The sequence below is a fragment of the Eutrema salsugineum genome, unplaced genomic scaffold, assembly GCF_000478725.1.
Source record: "Eutrema salsugineum unplaced genomic scaffold, Eutsalg1_0 scaffold_1, whole genome shotgun sequence".
NCBI classification, from domain to species: domain Eukaryota; kingdom Viridiplantae; phylum Streptophyta; class Magnoliopsida; order Brassicales; family Brassicaceae; genus Eutrema; species Eutrema salsugineum.
In genome coordinates, this window is record NW_006256909.1 from 15,260,825 (window position 1) to 15,282,482 (window position 21,658).

Below are 21,658 nucleotides of genomic sequence, written 5' to 3' on the forward strand. Positions count from 1 at the left end.
TTAGCGTTTTTGTAAATAACCAGCAGAAAACATTGTGTGTTCACGATGGGAATTCTACAGTATAGATTTTTTTTTTTTGTGCAAGGTTTTTTTTAATAGTATGATTATCGTTAAGTTTTGGATCATTTTGCTCTATTCTGGTCTTGGCTGATCATTAGCTGCTATTTGTAGAGTTCGATTTAAGATTTTGTTTATCTTATTGTCAAAATTAAAAAACTTTTGATTCTGGCTTTCTGAATAAAGACAACTAGGATACTGGCCCGCACGAATGTGCGGGCTTGAATGTTTTTATAAATTTTATTTGTATTGGGTATATTGTTAAGTTTATTGAGGCGAAATTTTATAAAATTGATAATTGACAGTGTGTGTGGGTACAATATTACCACATTTGGGCCGAATTGTATGTTATTAGTTCAAGAATTGGATTGTGTCTTACAATTGGCTAAACTTTTTTTGATGTAAATATAAATAATAAGTGATGTATAACTGATTAAGTAATTATAATTAGGTATGTATAATGAAGAAAGTGTAGATGAAAAATACATGTAATTATGAATACATACATTAATTTTATGTTCGTAAATCGTAAGTTATTCATCGAAATGTGACATATATGAACATATTTTATAAATTATATGCGAAGATGTATTTATTTATTTCAAAATGTAAATTCATTTGGAAATGGTGCAGTATTAGTCAAATGTTATTTAATATGTTGTAATTATAAACAACTTTTGGGGAATATGAAACAGAGTGAAAAAAATGAGGAGTCACTCTCTAAGAATTCTATATATACACCCCATACGAACAATTACTTACTCAAACACAATCCATACTACAATTATTCTTCTCTAAGAATTTTGATCAACTAACCAAGCAAACAATTACTTACTCAAACACAACCCATACTACCATTATTCTTCTGATGTGATCCTCAGACAGACGTACAAAAAATACAATTTTTCCTACATAATATTTCTTGTGCATCTGTCGAGAATCACATCAGAAAAAATTGTTATATTCATTGTGTCGCCACAGAGTTATTATAATTATATTACTTGTGAATGCTCACTTTCGACAGGAAGTATACTGTTAATTCTCTATACCAAAATCTGAATAGAGTAGAAATACAAATAATTTTGATCAGTAGGTAATGAGAAATGTATACCGTTTTACATAAGTTTTTGCTATATATTATTGATTTTTTTTTTATTATTCACTGGAATTTTTAGAAAAAAACTGTCCTTGCTTATGTAGGAAATTGTTATTTACATCGAATGAGATCCAATATTGTGTAACACATAAAAACCTTTTAATTGGTATTTTTTAATTTGGAAATATTACAATTTTCCAAATTATCAGGAATGTTAGATTTTTTATATCTCATCGCAGCAATTATCTAAAATAACAATAAATCGCATTTTTCTATATTATGTATTTCATTTAAATTTGAAATTTAAAAAGTTTATCAATTTTATTAGAGATTTCTAAAATTTGAGATATATTTTATCTTATTAACAACTAAGTTACGATTAATCCACATCAACAATACATTAAACTTACAATTATAACAGTTTATTAACTAAATTATAAATTATAAGTTACGGTATATTTAATGAAATATTAATTGGTTGACTGTTGTATTAATTATGTAATATGTAACGATGGAAAATGTAGTATTTAGTAGATGATTTACCTTACTATTTCTGATATTCAAAATAAAAGGTAATTTAAAAATTTAAGACGATGAAAAACAACAAAATGAAAGTAACTTATTGAAATAAAGATTCAGCATGCAATTTTAAAACTAATATTAAGAAAGACATATAAATCTAATTGACCAGAAATAAGCCCATTGCATAGCATGCTTCTCTGAATGTGTCGTATACAACACCATTAACTGTTCAGATATCTTCATAACTGCGAGGACCTCTAATGATATTCAATAGACAACCCGAATAAAAAATTTTCCCATCATAAATTGAATACTGTTGAAAAATAGTTGGATTTCCTGAATCCTTCACCCGTGGCCTCCACTCATGAAATGTGGCATTGCAGACAAATTGATGAGATAATTCAGTGTAGAGCAGGAATCTGGCAGTTGGGTATATCTTGTTACACTCCATCCAAGCAATAAATTTTGTATTTTTCATTAGTTTTTTTACCTTGTTTCGCTTGGGAGAATTTGTTCTTGGTAGATGAAATTAAATAATTTCTGAAAACAATCATAAGAACTTGTTAAAACAGTTAAAAGGAAACAAATAATATATGATAAGAAGTTATAAAGGTTCAGTTCAAAAAAAAAAGAAGTTATAAAGGTTAAGTATCTATAGTTCTATACCAAGGATTCTTAATAGAATAAAGTTGGACGCAGAAGGATTACTTATCCTGTTCATGGCAGTAGAAATGGAGAATATTGAGAATTTTTTTTCAGTGTAACAAATGAAGTTGCAGTTCACAAAAGTATGATGTGAATATATAGATGGATTAAATAGGGCATACACGATAAGTTAAAGATTGCAATATGCATCTCGTTATAGAAAGTAACAACAATATATCAATATCATTCATATTATATTTTAAAAAATCCAGAATATATGGTTAGATAATTCAATTTATAAATAATTGCTTTATAAGAATATTAGTTTGAAATTATCGGAGCACAATATTATGTTATCATATATTGCGGTTTAAAACAAACTGTAAAGAGTAAAATCCAAATTTTTAAACATTTTTGTATGAGACAAGTTATGTGAATTAGACGAAGAAGACTTGTGTAAATATTATGTCCATTTATCAAAAGCGAAAGTGAAAAAGTCAAACAGGTTGGTTGAAACAGTATTCCCAAGAAAACATAGAAATGTGGTGACATTTAATATTTTATAACTACCCTATCCTATATCAAATATGAGGTAGCTTCTATTATAAAAGTACATATAAAATTTACTCTGCAACCCTAAACGCCTGATAAGAGTTTAGACAAAAATGGAGAATCACAAAAAAAAAACGTTTTGATGAAAACGGATTACTAAAAATTAATCCACCACCATTGAACATTAGATTTGGTGTGGAAGAAACACCATCACCTCCTTCAATTTCTGAATCAGAGATAGAGCAAAATAATATGTGGGAAGAGATGAATGATTTCCTTAGCAAATCAACTGCGAAAGCCATCGAGGTTCCTTCTGAGGTAATTTAAACTTTAAATTATTATGTTTTATTGATGATTTCTGTATTATTGGATGTTTATATCAATATGTAATATCTGCAGCTTAATGAAGAAAAATCGACTGATGATCCAAAGGAACGTTGCAAGAACGGAAAACACGATCTCCATCTAGATATGGAGATAAGTTTGAAATGTGTAGAATGCGGCTTCGTTAAGACAAAAATCCGCTACCTAGATACATCTCCGTGGGTAAGCTATTAATATTCCATTAATACATTGATTTTTTTAACTAATATGTTTGAAGTTAACTACATAATATGTTTTTCAATATTGTAGGCACATAAGAATAAACGTGGAAGGAGAAACTTCGAAGTTTAGCTAATATTATCTCTGTTTTTTTTTGTACCATAATTATATTCAATAAAATAAAAAAAATTATTCTCCGAATTCACTTTTTCATATATGTGTATTAATCAGTAAGATTATAAGCTCAACTGCTACATTGATTATAATCCACAAACATTAAAACATAAGCAACAGAATATAATATTTTACACTCAAGTCAAAAGGTAATGAGAAAAGCTTAATAGTAGTTGTCATCACTGAAATGCAAACGTCAATCGGAATTAATTTAAAATTACTCTTACACGTAAAGTTGTTAATAGATCAATTGTGAGCATTGGACCAAAAAAAAAATCAATACTGAGCCAACGTTGTCAATTGCGTAAGAAACGTTATAGTTGCATCGCGTGTCATAAACATCTCTCGGTTAAACTCATAAAGGCTCCTAATAAATGTAATTTCCAAGTCTACCGTAAAAATTAGTATGGTACTAAATTTGGCATAATATGAAAAATAGCCGGTAAAATATTATAGTTGTATAATTTGGTAATATCTTATTATTATGGAAATGTGAAATATTGGATGAAAGAAAATGTCTATAAAGGAAGTAACATTTCTAAATTCAAATGAATTCTATATATAGATGGTATGTTATATCCAAAACTATACATATATACATGTAAAATATATAAACAATAAATACAATGATATTAAAAGACATAAGTAAAATGGCAATTAAACATTACCTTAAAAAATACTAAATATTTCGTAACAAATATACGAAAATACGTTCAAATACATCCCAGTTTTATGGGTAAATATTACATAATGTTTGAACGTTTAACAGTTGGTATTAAAATATAAGTAGAGGGATAAAAGTTATGGCCAGCTCGGATCTCCATGGATATCGGTAAAAGGAAAGCCTGACAGAAAATAATTTTCAAGTTAACAATTGAAAAAAGAATAAAATAACCCATAAAACTTATTATAAACATTAATACCAATTAGAAAATTACCAGACAAGAAAATCAGAAACCTCTTTTATGTGAGGACTGAAAAGTATTTCAGAATGGTCTCCAGCATTCTTATGTGAGGACTGAAAAGTATTTCAGAATGATCTCCAGCATTCTTTATACGATATCTCCCTGTATGATTTAGAAATATAAAGGGCAGAAATGTTAGAAGCCAAATTAACATATTAACAAAGTCGAAATGAATGTTCCCACTCGCTTATAAAATTTTATTACTAACCTTCGGAATCATAGGTCAGACGAAACATGCGCAAAGTCAAGACTGTTTCATAAGTACCTATGTCTTCCCACTTCTTCCAGAAATCCAGAGCAGTCTTTCCAATGAGTTCGATATCCATATCATTATAACTAAACCAAAAATTATATTACAACAACATTAACTAAAATATAAATACTCTGAATGATAAGACAAAAGATTGGCCTTTACATATATAGATGATAATATAAAATGTCTTACTTCATGTCTCTTATCTGAATGTCCAATTTGTGAGAAGGTCCAAAAATCATCTCGTATAGGTCATCAATGTCAGTACTTAGATCATCATCAACATAGATGATTACGCCGATCAAATCTACAAAGAAAAATTTTTATTACACAATATTTGTAACTCTATATCTTAAATTGAACAAAGGTGAGAAGCCTAACCGATAGAGTACTCAGTAGGGAAATTCCCTCGAATAATGGCATCAAATGGCATAAAATCTATCATATGCTTAGGATTGACTTGAAAGGTCTTGTCTACAACAGTATCGGCGTTCATGTTGATGAAGTGGTAGTTTATAGTATTTCTGAAAGATCCGAACGCATTGACAACGTTGAAGAATTTGACATAATTCCATTCTCCTTCTTTAAACTTTGGACCGAGGGAAAAAATAAGATCCTGATCTATCAATGCCTCTATTTTGTAACCCTAAATTCGTGAACCAAATAATCATATCAGATATTCATGTGTTTAAATGGTCATAACATGTAACAGAATAAAAAAAATTTTAAAATATGAACTTACATTTTTGTCACCGAGGATAAGATGCAATTCATGGCGATGATTACGGTAGTTGAATTGTTCCCAAACTCGTATGACTATTATAAGGATTCTGGAGTCAGATTTTGTGGGAGAAAGATACTCAAGGGTACAATAGCGAGGCATGTTTGAGGAAAGTGGTTGTTTTCTGGGACTTGTTTGTTTTTTGTTAAGATGACGAGAAGTTTTTCTACTTGGTCCTTTTATATGTATAGGAAAACAATAGAAAGTACAGGGTTTGAAAGGTTGTGTCGTTTTGTAAAATCCGAATAAATAGTAAGCTTTGACATTTATTGCATTAAGTGACTTACGAACAAACCAAAATGGTAACATTCAATTCATTGGTATATTTGACTTTTATATTGATTAAAAATATATAGTGAAATATGTAAATATGGTAGGAAAATGTCATATCTTGTACTGACTACTTCTTTTTAATTAAGTCAATTACTTCATTTCATTAATTACAAATCATTAATGAGAGTACAAAACCTAAATTTATGTACTATATTTTTTAATACAGACACAAATCACGGACCATCCAAATTTTGAATATGATTATTATTTTTTATAATCAAAGAAATAGAGTACGATTCTCGACAATATACCCAAAAAAATGTAATTGTTATTTAGAAAATATAAAATATTTTCATTGGATAAGTTATCTCAATATAATAATTTTAAAGTATGGTTTAAGACTATAAAAATAAGAAAAAAGAACAACAACTTCTTTTACTGAGACTGGTCTTCATATTCATCGTTGACCGGAGGAAAATCATTTGAAGATGCAAGCCTGAAATAATATTAGAATTTTTTAATCATTATAAGCGTTATGTCAATATAAGAAATATAACTATCATATATTTAGAAAGATTATAATATAGGATACAATATCAAAGATGTAATAAACATACCTCAACTTTGCACTTTCCACTTCTGGGCTAGGAGGATCCTCGACAATATCAGATATGAATCTTTCCGATTCAACTATACATTCATCTAAATACATAGACATACTCACTATTTGGAAATATATATATGTAAAACTTGTAATTAATTTAAAATATCAAATAATGAGGTAGATAGTTACTTCTCCATCTAGTGAAAGAGAAAAATCGCAATACAATAATACGCCTAGAAGACCTTTCACGATTCGTCCAAAGATCTTCAAATTTCCTTGCCAAGTTATCCCAAGCAATACATTTCAAAGTTTCTCCACAATATATTTAAATCATTTAGAACATTATTATTATACTTTAAAATTGGTTTCAAAATAAAAAATATACAAATAACAGATGTTCTCAGAATAAGTTGTACAGACCTGAAATCTTGAATTTTAAAACGAATAAGTGGATGTTCCGTGGGTGTGTCCGATGTATCGGACATAGGAACTCCTAACTGAAGTTTCTGAACAAATGTGACAACGTCGAGAAGATCAACTGCAACAATAAATGTGTGCCTTTAAATACATGTGGAGTTCCTTAGATAAACGTTTTTTTTTTAAAAGTTGTAAAAAACATACCAAGATAACTATCTGTATGAATAAATCTATATAAAATATTCATGAAATTACAAATAGAATATATTCCTCTTGAAGACTTTGGATCGGTTTTCTCAACAATGGTATCCTCGAGGAAATGTATATGATAGTTGTTGGATGATATACTTGGGCGAATCACTCTGTCAGTAACTTCAAAATTACCAAGAAAAACCCAATCTCCTTCAACCAATTCATACTCGAATTTGTCCATTATATCATATTGAATAGTAGACTGGATGCAATTGCCCTACACGGTTTATAAAAATAAATAATTTAGGAAAACATTCCTAAAACATATAAACGGCAAATCTTTTCAAACTTGAAAAACTTACAAATTCATCTGCAAGAACTAACATCCGATTAGGTCGATCGAAGAGAGTATAATCATAATAATCTCTTAGTGTCTGAACACAAATACGATATCCACCGTTTGAAATCTGAAGATCGGAAAATCTTTCACAAGGAGACATTCTTTGTTTTAATAATTTTGTGAAGAAGGAATATGAAAGAGTATAAGGAAATGAATAGTTTTCTATGTGATGGAGTAAAACGGTTACTGTTTTAATGTCGTCTTAATTGGAACTCTCGTGTAAATTTATGACAGTTGGTTGGAAATACAAAATCACAAATTAAAAGTGCTAAAACAAAAATAATTAGGGAAAAACAATCTAGGGCAACATTAACGTTCCACGATTAAATAAAATACGCCAAAGGTTCCACAAATACCCCAAACAAAATAAGGAATAGAGTTCAAACGTTATCCACCCATGGGACAAATTGGTTACAAATATCAAAAGCAATAATCAATCACCAGCAATACATTTCTGCAATAAGTTCATTACGATGTCTTGCTTCTTCATAACTTCATTGAGATCTCTTGCTTCGGTCGCTTTTTGTTAACAGATCTTTCACCTTCATCCAAATAGTCGGGACTCTTAATTACCTTCTTAGAAGAAGGAGTGAGTGAAGATCTAGACGATGGATTCTCAAGTTCGTCTGAACTCGTAAGCATCAACGGTTGCTGGAGACATATGTACATTGTTGATGTCTTAATTTGACTAAACGATAAAAAAGTGAGCTTTAGAAGTTTGTAAAAATTTATCATATATTACCTCTGATCGAGAATCCCACTCAGTCATAATGTCGACATCTTGAGACTATAGTTCTACTACATACGGAGACTGGCTTCCTTTTGTATGTTCTTCTGAAACAGCATCTTCATAGTTAGGAGCTTTGTCAAGCCATCAGGGAGACCTCTTGGTAAATCCTGCGCATCATTATATATAATGGATTAATATTATTTAAGAAAATGTAAATATTGCATAATGTACAAAATTATTACACAACTAACCTCATCATTTTGTTCCATTATAGACTCAGCTGAATGACCTAACAACCTTTGAGCAGTGTCATCAAACATCAAAAAGCGGACATCGACGTCTGAATCATCAGTTACAAATAATACAATGTAGTACCTAAATTGTTTGAAATATAATAAAAGAATGAGTTATTTAAATGTTACAATCATAAACATATAATGTAATGCTGGAATAAATGTATGATGAGACGAATCAATGTAATAAAAGAAGGCGAACATTAATCCAGTCAATCAGAGAAAATCAATATTTCTAATTCTGCTATATGTGCTAAATATATTACCTAAGAAATACTTAATGAAATAAGTAATGTTTTCTTGACTTTATGGGACAAATCATTGTATTACCTTGCGACGATGGTATCATATGAATAAATATCACCACAATTCTTGCAACTGAAAAGAGGAATCCTCTTATCGTAATCTTCATCATCAGACATAATTCCATGCTCTAAAATTTTGATGTTGCAAGGTTTGCATGCCCAATAATACCACAGCTTTGAAGTGTCAATGTCTTTGACCGTAACGCATGTTACACTCTTGCCAGGCTATAACAAAACCATTAATGTGTATATAGTTAAATGTAAATATATTTATACCATTTTCAAAATATATAGCTCATACCACTTTTGTATCACGGATTCCAGCTATCGTCCGCCTCCTATTTTTCACACCTAAGAATTCTTCACGGTAGTCAATAGCACCACCCCAAGAAGTCTAATAACTCTGTTCAGCATGCACAATCATTTGATTGTTTTTTGGCAACCTACAAAAACGTAATCCTATAATTATATAAAGAATTTTAAAATGATATTAAATTGTCACATAACATACTTTTCTCTGAAGTCTTTCACGATCTTGAAATCAGGATTAAACAGAATCTTGGTGGAGTTGAAAGCATTTGATATTGAAATGTCACCTATACTCGGAAAACATAAAAAAAGAATAATTAACAAACTAATCCAAACCCTAAATCTCTAAAACTGTATATATATATGAATAGGGGATATAGTGATCTAACCTTTGTACTCTTTTATACAGACAAATCGCATTACACACACAACAATAGCAGCCATATGTTTATCAGTGTACTCAACAGTTGCTTTAGCATATTGTCCCCATAATGTACATTTCAATTGGACATCGCTTCATCAGTAAACATATTAGCGTTAAATTTTTTTAAAATATTGTTATGTTTATATTGGTATGATATCATAACCCCTTGGTATCCCGAAGTGTTATCATCAATTTCTCGCTGATCCCACTTTTTCCTTTAGTTTTTATAACTTCCATACTCCCAACGGTGACAATTTGTCCAATGACATCTTAAAGAAAAAATATTTGTATTCAATGATAAATATGTACATTATTATAATATAAATTTCATAATCAAGATGATGACATACTGATGAGGACGTTTTTGTCGAGTTTGTCTTCCTTGATTGACCTGAAATCAGACAAATATTTCTCTGGCAAATCTGATGGAAAATCATTAATCTCCTTAGCACGGGTTGTCCTGCACAAAGTGATATTGTATGGTAATGGAGTCGTCCTAAAATCACCATAGTATTCTTTAATTATGAAGCAATTAATAGAAAGTGATTTTCCTTCTGTAAGAATCCCTTTATGTTTTGCAATCAATTCTTCATCAACAGTAGCGTGAATCCTAGTGCCCTGTGAATCACACGTAAATAGTATTACTATATAATCTATACATTACTTAAAATAACAATAAGAAAAATATATAAGATTGCATACAAACCTCTTCTCAACCAATACCATTTCTATAACAAAGCCAGACTGCCTATTCTTGACTTTCCAAAGTGAAAATATAGTACCTCTAACTTTCTCAATTTCACTTGATTGATCTAATTTGGCAAATGGAACTATAGCAGCTGAACGTCTGCGGACTAAAGCCATTTTAGTGAATGAGAATGGTAGAGTTTTAGGGTTTACGATAGGTGGTATATATAGGGAGAGGAAGTGAATGAAAACAATTTAAAATGATGTTAGGCAGGAATTCAATTATTTGGAGAAAGAGAATAAAATGAAAAATATGGAAATTCGGAATGTGCGTAGAAGTAGGTATTTGTTGCGGGAATATTTGAGAATCAATATATTCAAATTGATTTTATTGCCAAAATTGATGTCTAGTATTAAACTGTAACATAAATTCTTGTTTCTTTTTGAAAAATTAAGATTTCTGTATATTTTGTTACATTAACTCCGGTAAATTCTGCTAATAGTTAATGTAATCTTCTATTTTTGGAATTATTTCTATTTTCTGACGCAGAAAAGTTTTTAAAAATCAATAATTTCAATAAATTTAGAAATGGGCTTCTCAGACGTATAGGGCCAAATAATGTTTTTAAAAACAGATAATTAGATCGGATCGGGTATAACCATGTTTATCTGTTTGTGATTTTCTTGTTTCTTAATTATTTTATACCATAAAAAATTGGACAGAATTTACACATCAGCATCATCATCCAATGAAATTGCGCAGAGCTAGCGACCTTGCCATGGTACATTTGACGTGGAATAAACATCATCATTGACATTGGCAAGGGAGGTTTTCTAAGCCAATCAAATTAAAACAAATCGGATTTTTTCATTAAACTACATTCTCATTTAATATATAGAATTAATTTTAAAGAAAACATTTTATTTATTAGTAATTTTTTATAATTAATATATCAAAATAAAATTTGTGTTGGTTAAACAAGAGAAAAAAAATATTAAACTTTAAATTTTATTATTTTTAAAGAACACATATATAATTGGAATAAAAGTGAAAATGATGAAAAAAATTATCTTCTTGATTTAAAGAAGTGAGTATAATATTTTATCATCATGTTAATACTAAATTTAAAAAGTAGCATTTGATTAATTTGTAAGTGTTTAGATATATTAAAGTACTAGGTGATTACCCGCATCCTGTGCGGGACAAATATTAATCATATTTTTTTATTTAAAATAATATATATAAATACAACTAAAACATGTTAATTAATATTTATAATTATAAATTTATACATATAGATTATGCAATTACACATAATAGTTACAATTATATTTATTTTGTAATATAAATATAATTATTGATTTCTTATAATTAACTTTAATAGTATTTTTTCTATGCATGAAATTGCATATTTAAAATTTTGAGTATACTAAATTTTATTGATATATGGTATCTAACCGCTTCAAAATCAGATTAAGATATTTTATTTTTAATATAAAATAATTGAATTATAATATGCATTAAAAAATTTAGATTTTTTTGTTAAATAGATAATATGATTATTTTTTTTTTAAGAAAATTATGATCAAAGAAAGATGATATAAAAAAATATAATGTTTAGTAACATAAGTAATACTATGTATGATGTCAAAAAATAAGTAATACTATGTATTAAATTTTTTATAAATAAGTTGATAAGAAATAAAAAAGAAAGAATATATTTAAAAATTAAATATTAAGTATTAAATATATAATTGATATAAACTAATCTCTAACTAAATAAATGTTAATGGAATATTATGTAATTATTCTAGTAAAATAAGCATTTTTCTATATGTGTTTTCAGAAGCTCTCTTATAATGACACAGCAGCATGACACTATTGTAAATCACACATCAAATAAAGATTATTTTAAAATTTTCCTTCTCAAATAATAATATAAGATAAGTGTTATGTTTTTGAAATATGACATATTATATATACAGATTTAAAACAAAACCGTTAAAACCTCATAATTTACATAAAAAATATTAGATAAACACCATAATGTTTTTAATAAATATAATTAGTTGATTGATTATATAATTAAAACACTAACATATAAAATTTATATCTTAATAAATATAATTATTTGCATACAATTATTTATCATAAAATATCCATGTTTGGGCGCAAAATCTAGTGGATCATTGAAATGATTCTAGCCTTTACGTAGAGGCAACCTCAAAAGCATAGAAAACTAGAAGAGATGAGCATTGCTTCTTCATTCATCTATCTTATGTTTTGCCTTCCAAAGAAAACAAGACTTCTATTTGAACAGAATCTGCCTTGATCAATTGCTTCATGCAACCCTCTAACATTTATCTATATATGAGTAAATTTATGTATGTCTTATATTTAACAGTTCCTTCTTCGAATCATGCCATTGAGTCTGCCCATAACACGGACCAATGGTGCACCCAATGGAGCATTTAGGACTTTTGGCCTCTACTGGTGCTACCATTGTGAACGTACCGTCAGGATTGCATCCTCTAACCTATCGGAGATCGCGTGCCCTCGATGCTTGAGGCAATTTGTTATCGAGATTGAGATTAGACGTCCTCGAATTGCTTTCAATCATGCTGCTCCACCTTTTGATGCTTCTCCTGAGACTCGTCTTCTTGAAGCTCTTTCACTCATGTTTGATCCTCCAATCAGAGCTGGATTCGGTGCAGACCCATTTCACAGGGCAAGATCGAGAAACATGGAATCTGAACCAAGACCCCGACCACACCATCGACGACGTCACAGCCTTGACAATGATAACATTGGCGGTTTACCTCCACCAAGAAGAACATATGTGATACTCCGGCCCTTTGATCCAACTAATCCACTAGGAAACATGACTGAGCCACCAAATCTAGCACCACCCCAGCGTTTGAACCCACATGATTTCTTTAATGGAGCTTCAGGCTTAGAGCAGCTGATCGAACAGTTAACACAAGATGATAGGCCTGGACCACCACCTGCACCAGAACCCACCATTGATGCGCTACCGACCGTGAAGATTACACCACAACATCTAACCAACGACATGTCCCAGTGCACGGTGTGCATGGAAGAATTCTTTGTTGGCGGGGAAGCTACAGAACTACCATGCAAACATATTTACCATAACAATTGTATTACCCCATGGCTCAGGCTTCACAATTCTTGCCCTATCTGCCGCCGTGATCTGCCACCAATCAGCACCGTTACGGATTCTCGGGAAAGGGGTGATTCCATTGGAGAAGACATACCTGAAAGAAGGCGCCCGAGAAGGATGCAGCTCGGGAACATTTGGCCTTTTAGGGCAAGGTACCAAAGGGTTAGTCCAGAAGAAACAGCACACAGGAATCCTCGAGGTAACAGGAGCTGAAACTGAGTATTTCGGGAGATAAAACTGACAGTGGAGTCTCTATTATTCAAGAAATATACATAGTGACTATCTATTGCTAACAACATATGTATACACGCTGTGAGAAATATGTCTACGGGAAATGCCTGTGCATATCCCAGAAATAAACTCAAGTTGACGTTTCATGCTATGGCTATCAATTTCTTCTTCGTCTGAGCTTATAGACATATGATAGAACATAGTGATACATATGACTTGCATGCTATAAGATAAATATTTAGAGGGAAAAGAAAATAGCCTTGACTAAACTAAACTTATCTCTCAATTTCTTCTGCAGTTCAGTCGCGGTGGCCTAACTGTAATATACTCTAGTTTCTTGAAAACCAATCCATTGCCATTCACTAGAAGAGGGAAACATATGCGTCGAACTTTTCCAAGACATGTAAATCCTCTAAGAAAATAGAATGCAAACATATGAACAGGAACCATTTACAAAACCAATGTACTCAAAAATTCAAACCATAACACTAAAATTTAATCAAGTAGTTTCTGCAAATATGACTGTTTTGAAAGATACACAACAGCTATATCAATGTAAATTGCTAGTCTCAAAATCTAAACATTTCACTCATATGACAATCTTGCAACCGATGCAATGAACATAGTGTCCCATATGTTGTAGGAAATTCAAAGGATCAGTACCAAATACCGAACTTTCAACTTCTCTGCAACATAAATCTACAATCGTTCTACATATGCAACGAACATATTGTCCCATCTTTTCAATTCAAAGATCACTACCAAGTATTGAATTTTCCCATACTCACTAACATAACACAAATCAACAAGTTACAGAATATATTAGTGAAGTCAGAAGAAAAAAGAGAATAGCTGATTTAAGTAAGCAATGAAAACATATATGGTGAACTCGTTTCAGGTAGATTAACGCAACCGGATTAAAGTAATTCGAACTCCAAACATCAATCTGCATACATAACCAGCTGCAAATTTTCTGTAACAAATTTCTATTTACAGTATCGATCGGCCTTCTTCTTGACACGATCGTCCAGAGCCTCTGCCACGCATTCGAAGTTTGATTTCGGAATGTAACCGAATTTTTTTGCCTCCACGGGAAATAGCTCCTCCAGCAGATGAAAATAGGACAATCAATCAAAGAGATGAGAATTATTCTGCTCCTTACAAGAAACTAATCGATCTTATTGCTGTGTAGATGAATCATGGATTTCATCATATCAAAAGGCAGGAATAGGATGGTTTTATATAACAGCGACGGTGGGGATATAATTTGCGGGTCTTCTGCAATAGAACCAACACAGTCATCCATTGAAGCAGAAGCTGAAGCTCTCAGAATAGCATTAATTAATCGTAGAAAACTTGAGTATAAAGGATTTACGATATGTGGTGATCTGCAGGGGCTTTATGGATCTTCCAGCAAACCCAAAGTCTGATCAAATCACAAGAAGGCCTATATCTCTCGTGTGCGACATTTTTACATGATATTAAGAGTGTAGTTCTTCAATGTGATTTTATTTTTAGGAAGATTAATCGCACTGCTAATAGAGAGCTAATGAATTAGCAAAGAAAGCTAGGATAACAGTGCAAAATCATGTAATTAAATGGCTGATGTAAGGTTCTTAATGAAATGAACAATTTGGCGACAAAAAAGAAAGAAAAAAAGTTACTCAAGTGATAAAGTGATAAGAAGAGGAAGGTAACAAATATAATTACCGACATTGTGTTACCTACCACTTCCTCTTATATAAAAAATATGTGCTGAGTTTGTGAGGTTTAAAGCAGCAATAAGATGTTAATTGAAGAGAAGTTGTTTTGTCCTCCTTCCCTCTCGTCTCTCTCCACTTAGGGCATCCTTAATGCAGATACCTTCATGGGTCTCCAAATGTGGTTTTTATTAATATTATATCAAAAAGTTGTTTTAAAGATTGTATGTAGAGACCATTAATTGTACTTTGTTTAATGGGAGAGACTTACTTGGGTCTCTAGGAATAGTGTTTTTGTTTTTCGTGTTAATTAAATTAAAGAAATATATATTATTAATAGATAAACTTTATTTCATTAAAACACATGTAATACATAGAAAAAGAAAAAAAGAAAACATACAACATATTATAAAAACGTAATTATTATATTAACGACCTCCAAATTTCTGCCATATATGTTCCAACAAATCCTTTTGTAACCAATCATGTACTCCCTCTGTTTCATTATAGTTGATTTTCTGAATATTTACACACAAATTAAGAAAACTATAAATACTCAATTATTTAATATTTATTTTTGTTAATTAAGTTACTTTTACAACTGATTTCATTATTTTATTATTACTTTTTCTTTTTTAACTGTGCTTTAATAGAGTAAAGCAACATGCATTAATATTATTCATTCAATTTAAAGAAGAGACATGCATTAATTAGATGTAGGAAATCAAATATTATGAAACAAGAAAAAAAATCTAGAAAATCAACTATAATGAAACAGAGGGAGTATTTTTTTGTCACGAACTCTCAACCGATTATCCATCAGACTTTGAATATTTGTTGCCATATTTGTTGAGAACGCATGAGTTTCTTGTGAACTACTAGTTCCTTCTCCTTGTTGAAATTCTGAAAAATTATACTGAGTGCGTGCATCCCTTTCGTCTTCAACTATCATATTATGAAGGATGATACAAGCTTGAATAATCTTACCTATTTTAGCTTTATCCCAGAAAAGAGCCGGGTTTTTAACAATGGCGAACCGAGATTGCAAAACACCATAAGCTCGTTCGACATCTTTTCGAACACCTTCCTGACGCTCAGCAAATAAAGTGGCTTTTTCGCCCTGTGGAAGTGGAATTGATTTGATGAATGCTGCCCAATTTGGATATATACCATCGGTGAGATAGTATGCCATATTGTAGTTTCTTCCGTTGACAGAAAAATTCACTTGCGGGGCGTTACCGTGTAAGATATCATCAAATACGGGTGAACGATCTAGAACATTTATATCGTTTAGAGTACATGGAGATCCAAAAAAGGCGTGCCAAATCCAAAGGTCATATGAAGCAACGGCCTCTAAAACGATAGTTGGTTTTCCTGCTCCCCGAGTATATTGTCCTTTCCAAGCGGTTGGACAATTCTTCCACTCCCAATGCATACAGTCGATGCAACCTATCATGCCAGGAAATCCACGTTGTTCTCCAACATGAAGTAAACGTTGAAGATCGTCCTGTGTGGGTCTCCGTAGGTACTCCTCCCCGAACAAGTCGATTATTGCTTCAACAAAATTTTCTAAACAAGAACGAGCAGTTGTTTCCCCGAGCCTGAGATACTCATCTACCGTATCAGCTGCACCACCATATGCCAACAGACGGATGGCTGCTGTACATTTTTGTAGAGGAGATAGTCCGGGTCTTCCCAAAGCATCTTTCTTTTGTCGAAAGAATCGCACTTCATTGGAAAGTTTATCAACAATACGGATAAACAAAGACTTGTTCATCCGAAACCTTCGCCTAAAAAAATTTTCAGGATATGTAGGGATATCACTGAAATAATCATTCCATAATCGATTATGCCCTTCTTCACGATCTCTTTCAACATAAGCTCTTTTTTGCTTAGGCTTGCTAGTCTCTTGCTCCTCTCCATATTGAGTCCACATATTCTCATACGTTTGCTGAAAGTATTGTGAGAACTTTTCCTTGAAAAAGTTCTCGAAATTTGGCTCACTAGAATCATCATTTGGGATATTAGAAGAGGAGGCCATTTAAAGAAAGATGAACTTTGAAGAAGAAAGATAGAAAGATGAAAGGAGACAGTGTGAAGGATGAACTTGCGAATACAAAGTTGAAGTAATATTTGAAATACTCATCTCACAATATATAGACATTGTCTCGTTTACATGAGTGGTGCACATAAAGAAAGAATGAGTGGTGTAAGAAAAAGCAGAGTACTACACGTAAAAAAGCATACTAGAAGACATAAAAAAGCATACTACAAGACATAAAAAAAGCATACTACAAGACATAAAAAAAAGCATACTACAAGACATAAAAAAATTGCATACTACAAGACATAAAAAAAAGCATACTACAAGACATAAAAAAATTGCATACTACAAGAGTCATACAAGTGAATAATTTTCCACCGAAATGATTCCCTCTCAACTTGTGACTGGCAGAACTTGTTTGTATCTTCGGAGTCATACGCATGTCTGAGTTAGCTTATCTTGTCCTCCGCAACCACTGATATTCCCTGAAACAGCAAGAAACATTGTAAATACATATATGTGTATATAGTGCTGCTGTAAATCAGGGAACAGCAAATATTAACAGCAAAGAAGAAGCATAACATAGATTAAGCGTCCAATACATAGATAACCCAAGAAAATCCTTAAACAACAAAACAAGATCCTAAACGAGACATAGATAAACATCATCTAAACGATAGACAAACCACAAACAACATGAGACATAGTTCGAAAATGACAAGACCCTAAAACTAATCAGAGAACAGTTCTTGGACAAGCTTCTTCTTCATGTTTTCCTCAAAGTCAGCCAATGGCTCCTTCCTCGCCATTAGAGTGTCAAGAAGAGCAATTTTTGACATCCTTTCTTGGATTGCCATCTCTTTCTCCCTAATAACCCACATCCCCTCAAACTCACATAGAGTTTTCCCTTCACCCAACGTTTTTTTGTTCTTTGCCTTCGCCGCCTTTATTCCGATAGGTCGGTTGGTAGGTTGAACTTGATCGACACACCTGTTTTCCGGCATCTCCTCATTCGGTGAAAATGGAAGATCCTCAATCCTTCGTTTTTTCGAAGGTCCATCAGTTTTTGCTGTCGAAAGTTCAGACCATTTCTGGTCATATCGCAACTCCCTCCAGGCGTGTTCTACGTTGAATTTTTTCTTGTGATCTTGGTAGTAAATTTGATGAGCCATCTTGAGGACATCGTTGTCGTTCATTCCGCTTGTCTTCTCTCTCGTGGCCGTCTCAAACGCTCCGCAGAACTTGCACACGGGGTCGTTTAGCTTGTGCCACCGTTGTTTGCATTTCCCTGACTCACGTGGAACACCATCTGTCGGGTTCATATGTTCTGCAAAATAAATTGCAATATTTTGCCAGAACGCGCCCGATTTCTGTTCGTTACCCACAACAGGGTCCTTACTTGTGTTCAGCCAAGCGCTGATGAGCAGCACGTCTTCTTTGGGGGTCCAAGTTCTCCTATCGCCTCGATGACCAGGTGTGTCACCAACCGTTGCGCATGGCGACCACTGCGTGCTGAAGACAGGTAGTGGGTCGATGGATGGAAAACCATCAGTGAGGGTTGGTTCTTGTTGACTATTTAATAAGTCAACAAAGTTAGCTGGCTGAGAAAATGGATCCATTTGAGGCGAATGGAAAAGAGTTGAAAGAGAGTTGGAATGAAAGAGAAGTGAAATGAAAGCAAAGAGAAGTAAAATGAAATGAAACGAAATGAAAGCAAAGAGAAGTGAAATGAAATATTTGTGGAAAGGTAGAAGGGTGTTAAATAGGATAAACAAGTGTTAGAGTTAATGACAACATTGAATGGACTGACAAACTTCGAGAGAACATTCAAGTTTAAGGTAGATGGGTGTTAAATAGGATAAACAAGTGTTAGAGTTAATGACAACATTGAATGGACTGACAATCTTCGAAAGAACATTCAAGTTTAAGGTTGACATGACACAAACCTAAATCGCAATGACCAACCATTGTAGCAATTTATTACCTAATCTAATCATCATTTATTACCTAACCTAACAGCTAAAACCCTAGCTATCTACATAGTAATGACAACAACCACAACGTTAAAGGTAAACATAACTTACTCGTTGAACTGAAGGAGCATCATTGGTTAATGTTACACCAGCTTCAAGTTATACCCTAACCAGTAGCCCCATTCCCTGACCTGAAACTAAAACCAGAAACAAGCAAACAAGCTTGTTAGTTAACAAACAAAAATCAAAAACAGATACGACCACAATACAAGATCAAGAGCACCAATCAAATGCACATATCAATACATAAACATTGATCAAAAGCACTTATGTATCTTTTCATTCATAATCAAACAGTAATATATATCGATCTAATGCACCGATCAAATGCACATATAAATACATAGACATCGAATGAAAAACTGAACTATCCCAACCAAAAACAATGAAGGACTCAACAGATAACAGCACAAACATTCAATTTCTTCATCAAATACAATAACATTTCAACATTCACAAAAAGCCCCAATTCTCGAAATTAGGGTTTACTCAAAAATCACCGATTAACCATCGAAAATGAAATTGATCCACTAACAGTAAAGGAAATGAACATCTAACCCTAATACAAACAATCCTACACAATCATATTCATGGATAAAAATCCATCTGAGATTACACGAAAACAACAACGAAACATGGAAGATAATAGGGGGAAGAACACTTATCTGAAAGCGGCTAACGAGGTCGTCGATGACGGAGATCCTGCGGAGTCAAATCGCGATCCCTCTGCAAATCGATCGGAGATTCGAAGGATGAAATCGTTTTCGTCGGTGGAGAGGAGAAAAAAATGAGAGAGGAAAACACGGGGAAAAGAAAATGAAACCTTAGTGTTTTTTTTCTTCCCAATTTCATTAGCCAACCACCGATAGCCACGTGGCGCTGGAGACGTCTTCAATTGTCGCCAAATAAGAGACGGATGGGCCAAATTAAAGACGCGGCCCAAATTCTTTATTAATTGATCTCTGTTAAAAACGGGCCGCGTCTCTGCAGTAATGATGCCCTTATTCTCTCTCTTTCGTACATAATACATACACATATATGTATATATAACAAATCTTACCTTATAATATATAAATCAATTATAGTTTATAGCAGGTTATCAGTACGAACGCCTCTTGATCCGTTTTTATACTAAAGAAATAAGATTTAAATTTATGTTCAATCTATTTCAAGTTTATGTATTATTTTGGGATAATAGGCTCTGCCTTCACCGAACTAATAATTTAAACTTAGGTTCAATTTATTTTCAAGCTTACAAGATGATAGGCTCTTCCTTCCCCCAAACCGATCGTTATGATAGGCTATCCCTTCAAGATCATATGATCATATGGTAGAGTATGTCTCCTCGGATCATATATATATGGAATGGAAGGTTAAACCTCTTCCTTGATTTTATATTTGTGAAGTGGATAGTGATGCCTCATCCTCAAAACTATGGTATACCCTGCCTTCTCAATTATATAGAAGGTTCTGCCCTTTATATTGTCTAAAGTATATATTTTCATTATATATGCATATTTAAAAGTTTTTATAACGTTTCTTTAAAATCAAATTTTAAATTAAAATTTTTGCTAAATTTATGATATACATACAGTTATCATATCGAATTTGGTGAAGCTCGAAATCCCTGCCCTTGATGTATCTAGAAAAAATTACATGTCATGTGCAGTAGATGCAAAAATGCATCTAAAAAAAAGGGCTTCTCTATACCATCGATAAGTCGGAAATGACATCAGATGAGAAAAAGGTGAAAGCCATGACATTTTTGCTCCATCACATCGATAATAGTTCAAAAGAGGAATACATCACAAAACAAGATCCTGCAAATCTTGGGCAATCACTGAAAAATCATTGGGCACATACCTGTCGTACGCCAAGATATTTAGCCGATCTGTATTAAGTATCACAAAATTTCAAAGAAAATGATAAAGGAAAGGATTTTGAAACCAATTTCATCTTTGATGAAGCTGGACCATCCTTTGATGGCATAAGTGATTATACTCATCTTGATATCGCTGATTTCCTTGTTGATTCCGAAGAATCAACGGAAACAAAACGATTAAGATCGATGTAAGATATAGGCTTCTTGAAGAAGACAAGAAAAACCAATATAATTTTAAATAAGAATGTAATATATTTCTGTTAACATGAAAATGTTTTCTTATGTAAAATAACTTTTAAAATCATGTTTTGGTTTATAAATGCATTCTCTTGCATATTGTGATTCAGAACATGTTATCGTT

General features: G+C 32.1%; 3 protein-coding genes across 3 annotated transcripts; 1 reads left to right on the plus strand and 2 right to left on the minus strand.

Moving 5' to 3' along the window:
* The first annotated feature begins 12,642 nt into the window (after positions 1-12,642).
* Positions 12,643-14,010, plus strand: LOC18029929 (E3 ubiquitin-protein ligase RING1-like). The gene is made up of 2 exons (XM_006414765.2): positions 12,643-13,606; positions 13,937-14,010. The coding sequence occupies exons 1-2, from the start codon at positions 12,643-12,645 to the stop codon at positions 13,969-13,971; spliced, it is 999 nt and encodes a 332-aa protein (XP_006414828.2). The 3' UTR covers positions 13,972-14,010.
* A 1,756-nt stretch (positions 14,011-15,766) lies between these two features.
* Positions 15,767-17,379, minus strand: LOC112082063 (putative nuclease HARBI1). The gene is made up of 2 exons (XM_024149156.1): positions 16,141-17,379; positions 15,767-15,784 (listed from the first exon to the last, which is right to left on the minus strand). The coding sequence occupies exons 1-2, from the start codon at positions 17,377-17,379 to the stop codon at positions 15,767-15,769; spliced, it is 1,257 nt and encodes a 418-aa protein (XP_024004924.1).
* Positions 17,380-18,113: 734 nt separating this feature from the next.
* Positions 18,114-19,001, minus strand: LOC112082064 (glutathione S-transferase T3-like). The gene has a single exon (XM_024149157.1). It carries the CDS (start codon positions 18,999-19,001, stop codon positions 18,114-18,116), a length of 888 nt encoding a protein of 295 aa, XP_024004925.1.
* Between the last annotated feature and the right edge of the window lie 2,657 nt (positions 19,002-21,658).

Excerpts from the sequence above, each read along its gene's own strand:
- LOC18029929 (XM_006414765.2), top strand. The coding sequence starts at position 12,643 with ATGCCATTGAGTCTGCCCATAACACGGACCAATGGTGCACCCAATGGA. Across the intron at positions 13,607-13,936 it reads AGCACACAGGAATCCTCGAG|TTCAGTCGCGGTGGCCTAAC; the intron begins GTAACAGGAGCT and ends TTTCTTCTGCAG.
- LOC112082064 (XM_024149157.1), bottom strand. The coding sequence starts at position 19,001 with ATGGATCCATTTTCTCAGCCAGCTAACTTTGTTGACTTATTAAATAGT.
- LOC112082063 (XM_024149156.1), bottom strand. The coding sequence starts at position 17,379 with ATGGCCTCCTCTTCTAATATCCCAAATGATGATTCTAGTGAGCCAAAT.